At 41.6% G+C, this 6,175-nt stretch overlaps 1 protein-coding gene across 3 annotated transcripts in view; it reads right to left on the minus strand.

The window, feature by feature from the left end:
* The window catches only part of DIXDC1 (DIX domain containing 1), a 71,011-nt gene that overhangs the window by 51,124 nt on the left and 13,712 nt on the right, over positions 1-6,175 (minus strand). For 2 of the 3 annotated variants that reach the window (XM_006761518.2, XM_015562475.1), the window contains exon 2: positions 1,557-1,686. In XM_006761518.2, coding sequence (XP_006761581.1) covers positions 1,557-1,686 — 130 coding nt within the window. The remainder of the gene's footprint in view (positions 1-1,556; positions 1,687-6,175) is intronic. The other variant, XM_006761520.2, reaches the window with a different exon arrangement.

Here is a 6,175-nt window from a genome sequence, read left to right on the forward strand (position 1 = left end):
AGAGACTGGACAAAAATCGTGCACCTATGGATGAGGACAGTGGGTGCGGAGTGAGGGCGGAGGGTGGGGTGGGAACTGGGTGGAGGGGAGTTATGGGGGGAAAAAAGAGGAACAAATGTAATAATCTGAACAATAAAGATTTAATTAAAAAAAAGTAGCATGCTTAGCACAATGCTTGATATACTAGTATTCTTATTGCTCAATGAATGAATTTATTTTTATGAATCCTCTTTTTTAAGCTTGTTTCCTGAAAATGAGGATACTATCAGCTGTTTCTCAAGGGTTGATGATTAAATGAAATTAAACGAGATAGAAAGTATTCAACAAATGGCAGCTGCTGCTACTAGTACCATTGTTACCATCATTATCAATGAATACTCTGGTGAGTCCCTGAACTGTGCCAGTGAGGGAGAGGCTGCCTGCAGCAAACCGGGCTTCTGCACCACAGGAACCCTGCATCCCTCCAGGACCCTCAGTGAGGTCAGCTGACGAACATAACCATCAGCGTTTGAGTACCTATCATGTGCCAGGCACTTGGGGAGGAGTTGTGGAACCAAAAGTACAGAAAAAGAAATTATGCTGTACCTGCTTTTAAAGAGCTCAGTGTACACGGGAGAGAGAGCTGAACAATTACCATTCAGTGAATGGAAATAAAATAATACCAGAGCTACACAGAAATGCTATGAAAATAAGGTTATGGCACCATTTATAAGAGTGAGCATCAACAACTCCAGGGCTCCAGAAGGACCAGGCCTTTCATGGAGCACATGGTAGTCAGTATCTGCCTGGCTACCACCTCCTTTTCCAGCCTCGGTTCAGACATTGATTCTTCTGACAAGCTACTACTGTACCTCCAGAACTGGGCTGGGTGAGCTCCCTGCCATGAGCCCCATCTGTACTCACCCAATCGGAATGTAAGTACATTAATGGAAATGACTTCACTTTCCAATCTTTCCAACTAGACTGGGGGTGAGGGGAGCTCTTGAGAGCTTAGACTGTATTTATTATCATATTCCCAAAGCATAACACAGTACCTGGCACACAGTGTTTATTGACTAATAAATAAATGAATTAACCCTGGGAAAGTATTCTGTCTTCTCTACTTCCAATGCCATAGATTTTATTTACATTTTATACACACACACACACACACACACACACACACACACACACACACTTTGTTAACCCTCATCGAAGGATATTTTCCCATTGATTTTTGGAGAGTGGAAGGGAGGAGGAGAGACAGAGAGAGAAACTTAGATGTGAGAGAGACACATTGATTAGTTGCCTCCTGTATGTGCCGAACAGGGCCGGGGATCAAGCCTGCAACCGAGGTTTGTGCCCTTGAAGGGAATCATGGACCCCTCAGTCCATGGGCTGACGCTCGGTGCCATATGTTTTACCGAAAAAGCCATGTGTTCTGAAAGGCATATGAAGGAAGGGAGTCATGGTGCCATATGTTTTACCAAAAAAGCCATGTGTTCTGAAAGGCATATGAAGGATAAAGAAGGTCAAGTTCTGGTTTATGTTAGCACCAGAGTCCAGGGCCAACTGACCGACAATCTCGATGAGATGAGCCAGGATCACCCCATCCCGAAGGTCCTGTCGCAGGTCCTGCACGGGCTTCACCGCTGGGCTCTTCCTCAGCTGCGCGTTCACCCAGGCCACGTACGCCTGCAGCTGCTGCTGAAAAATGAAAGGTGGAAATAAGGGGAAGGCTGCCTATTATTCTTAACCTCCGCCCTGCACATGCAAAGCCAAATCTGAGGTTGAGCTATGGTGGGCAGTGCATCACACCCAGAGGGAGCAGGAGATTTTAAGGAAAGAAAGAAGAAAGATGGTCAGGCATATAGAATGTTTTAAAATTCCCTAGTTTCATGTTAGTCTCCAAAGATCAGCTAACCTCTGACTAGGGTGGCAGTGTACACACAGATAAGGAGACAAGTGTGTCAAGGACTACGACTCCGGCTTTCCTTGAGTTTTGCCTGGATGAGGTCCAGGCCCACAACCACAGCCAGTTTTTGGTGTAATCACTGCCACCAGCAGCCCACCCTGCTTCCCAGGAACACTCACTCATGTCCATATGCACAATGGGCTGCGATAGTCATAAGAATTGATCTTGGGCATCAGGAATAAGCAGTAAACCAAGCTCAGAACTGCCTTTTGCCCAGCTGCTTTTTTCACAATGAGACTTAACTGAAATCATCTCATACTGAACCTAAGATTTATTCTCCTGAGCCTATAATCCTGGGATTGCTACAAAGTTAGTTTTAATCCATGCTTTATATTGTCAAAGAGGATCTAGTCACCTAAAACCTGCACACACTTACCAAGGAAAGGCGATGGTAAGCAGTGTTCCTGAAAACTAAGGAAAGGCTGGGGGAGGGGGGACACTTTCATTTATTTTCCGACAAAGCTAGGGCCCAGCAACCTCAGATGCCTGTTAGGCCCAGGTAGGGACATACAACTCATCCAAACCCTTGGATGACCTTACATGTTCCACTTGTCCCTTACACAGAGCCTTTATGCAGGTGTTTATTCTGATTATTTGGTCTTAAGATGGGCACATGAACAATGTCATAGTACAGGCAGCACTCTGTCTGGTTTCTGTAGAAGCCCAAGACCCTAAAAATTAAGTTCAAGGGCTAAAATATTAAATTATAATTTGGTTAAAGTTCTGTTGACTTCTAAGCCCCAAGTACTTCCTTAATAAAGATGTTGGCAATTACTCATTGGCGGCTTCCTGAGCTTAAATTAAATCTTCCTTATTTTCTCTAAATTGATTTGTGGGAATAAATAAAGTCCTTCGGAAGACAGTACTAAGGCAACAATCAATCAGCTACAGAGAAACTACAGGAACCACTATGATCAGCAAGAGGTGGGGGGAGGAATATTTATTGAGTACCTACCATGAACTAAATATCATTTGTGTTTTATACATATTTTAACGAGCTAATGAATATACCTAGAACAGGGCTGCCGCACAATTGATGCTTACTAAATGGTCATTACTATTTTCATCATTATCATCATCTAATTCAATTATCAAAAAAGCACAGAAGGGTCAGTATCATCCCAATGGATGGATGAGGTTCAGAGAGAGTATGTAACTTCTCCAATGTCCCCACAGCTAGGACATGGTAGACCCGGTATTGAAACCCACTAGGGATCGAGCCTGCAACCCGGGCATATGCTCCTTACCGAAATCGAACCTGGGACCCTTGAGACCACAGGTCGATGCTCTATCCACTGAGCCAAACCGGCTGGAGCCCTAAGTATTTTTTAAAAATATTTTTATTGATTTCAGAGAGGATGGGAGAGGGAGAGAGATAGAAATATCAATGATGAGAGAGAATCATTGGTCAGCTGCCTCCTGCATACCCCCTACTGGGGATCAAGCCTGCAACACAGGCATGTGCCCTGACCTGGAATCGAACAGTGACCTCCTGGTTCATTGGTTGATGCTCAACCACTGAGCACACCAGCTGGGCCCAAATCCTTAAGTATTATTTTTTATTTTATTAAATGTTCATTTTGAAATAATTTTGCTACATAAAAGTGGCAAAAACATCACAAATAGTTCCCTTACACGCCTTCCCCAAATATTTACATCTTACACAACCCAGTATAATGATCAATACAGGAAATTAACACTGACACAAGACGACCAACTAATCTACAGTGAAATGATTCAAATTTCACTAATTATCCCACTAATGTCCTTTTTCTGGTTCAGTGTCCAATCCAAGGTCTCACACTGCATTTAGTTGTCATGTTTCTTTAGACTCTTCCAATCTTTGCCCTTCATGATCTTGACAATGTTGAAGAATATTGGCCCAAATATTCAGTGTCCCTCAATTTGGGTTTGCCTGATGTTTCCTTTATTTCTGCTCTGATCTTTATTACCATTACTAGAGGCCCGGTGCACAAAATTTGTGCACAGATGGAGTGGGGTAATTCCTCAGCCCAGCCTGCACCCTCTTCCAATCCAGGACCTTTCGGGGGATGTCCGACTGCTGGTTTAGGGATCCCTGCAGATCGGTCCTAAACTGGCAGTTGGACATCCCTCTCGCAATCTGGGACCGCTGGCTCCTAACTACTTGCCTGACTGCCTGATCCCCCCTAACTGCCTCTGCCTGCCTGCCTGATTGCCCCTAACCACTCACCTGCCTGCATGATAACCCCTAACTGCTCCCTGGGAGGTGGAGCCAGCTGGGGCGAGGGGCCATGGTGTTCTGGTCTCTGGTCGTTCTGGTCATTCCACCATTTCAGTCGCTGGGCTTTTGTTATATAGGATGTTTTCCAATTAATTACTTTTTGTGTATATAAAAGCTACTTTGGTATGTTAATTTTATGACCTGTTACCTTATCTTTAATTGTTTGAGTTTTATCAGTGACTAGAGGCCTACTTCACGAAATTAGTGCACTGTAGGGTCCCTAGCAGCTGCCTGTTGCCAACCAGGGCCTCTCTCCCTTCTCCTAGCAGGCCCCGCCCCCTGGTTGAACTCCTGGACGACCTCCGGGTGGAGGGGACAATTTGCATACTATGCTTTTATTATACAGGATTGTGGTTTCCAGGATTACTATCACATCAACTGTAAAAAAAAAAATAGTTTTTCTTCATTGTAGTGCTTCCCAATTTAGTAAGTTACTGGTATTAGAACTATATATATTTTTTCTCATGTTAAGAAAGTACTCATCAAGTCTTATTTTCTTGAGTGTTTTTATGAGGAATGGATGTTGAATTCTGAAAGTTTCTTAGCATTTATGGAATTAATCTTTTATGATTATTTTCCCTGACACCTATTAGTCTGGTACTATATGATATTAATGGATTTCCTAATAATGAACCTACCTTTAATTCTTGGAATTAAACTCGCCAGATCATAGTGAATTATATTTTTACTATGGTGTTGGATTCTATTGTGAATAAAATAATTATTAGTGCTATATTAGTACTATATATGACATTTCTTCATAGGTACTCATAAATATTAGTCTGCAGTTTTCTTTTTGATTGTCTTTATCATATTTAGGTATCAATATTACCTTTGCTTCATATGTTTCTCTACATTTTCAATACTCTGAAAGCTTTGGGACTCTCCGATATGTGGAGGTTTGATAGAATTCCCCTATAAAATAATCTGGGCCTGGTACCTTATTTGAGGAATAGTTCCTTAATAACTTCATTTCTTCTACAAAGATTGGTCTGTTTAAATTTTGTCTCCTGCAATTTTAATAAGAATTTCCCAAGAAATGATTAATTTCATCAATGTTTTAAAATGCATTTGCATAGACCTGAAAATACTCTGATAATTTTTTTTGTTTCGTTGGTTACTTCTCCATTATCATTTCTCATTTTGTCTTTTGTGCTTTCTCCCTTTATCTTCTCCATTGTGTTAGCCAATAGTTTGTCTATCTTGATATTTTCAACAGATCTTTTTAAAATGCTTTCAAGAATTATTGCTATTCTGGCCCAAGTCCCTCTAAAACCATAATACCTAGAAACAACCACAATTCTCTAGTGTAAAACCAGACACTTGGCTTCCTTATCTAAAAAATTTCACATTCTTCTTCTCCTTTTTCTTCCTTTTCTTATTTTTGTTACCCCACCTCACATTGTTGACTCACACAATGCTGTCAACCAAAACCTCCCAGTAATTTTTAATATTCTGCTGTTAAATCAATCTCTTCCATCTTTGTTCTTTTAAAATTGATCTTCTTGATGCACATTTACCTCTTATAAATTTCAACCTGTTAGATTCTTTCTCCGAAGATCCCTGCAGAGCCTGTCCTTTAATGCATTCATTTATTCAAGTCAACCAACACAGCCAGGAATAGTGCCAAACCCAGCGCTTACAGTCACATAAATAACTATGGCACAAAGTGATTGCTGCAGCAACGGAGAAATGTTAAAAATGCTATTAATGCACAGAAGGGTCAAAAGGGAAGGAAACATTTGGCAGGCTTGTTTAAGGTTGTTTGCCAGGCCACAAAGAGGAGAAGGGCATCCTAGGTGATTTAAACAAAAAAGAAAGAAAAAGACCTGTGAAGGCATATGGTATCTTGGAGGAATAGCCAATTAATAAATTACTGTGTGGGCAGAGCCATCAGTGGCAGGCAATGAGGGTGGAAAAATAGGTCAGCACAAACCTACCAGCACTTAGACTTAGGG

This window comes from Myotis davidii, unplaced genomic scaffold (genome assembly GCF_000327345.1).
Source record: "Myotis davidii unplaced genomic scaffold, ASM32734v1 scaffold97, whole genome shotgun sequence".
NCBI classification, from domain to species: domain Eukaryota; kingdom Metazoa; phylum Chordata; class Mammalia; order Chiroptera; family Vespertilionidae; genus Myotis; species Myotis davidii.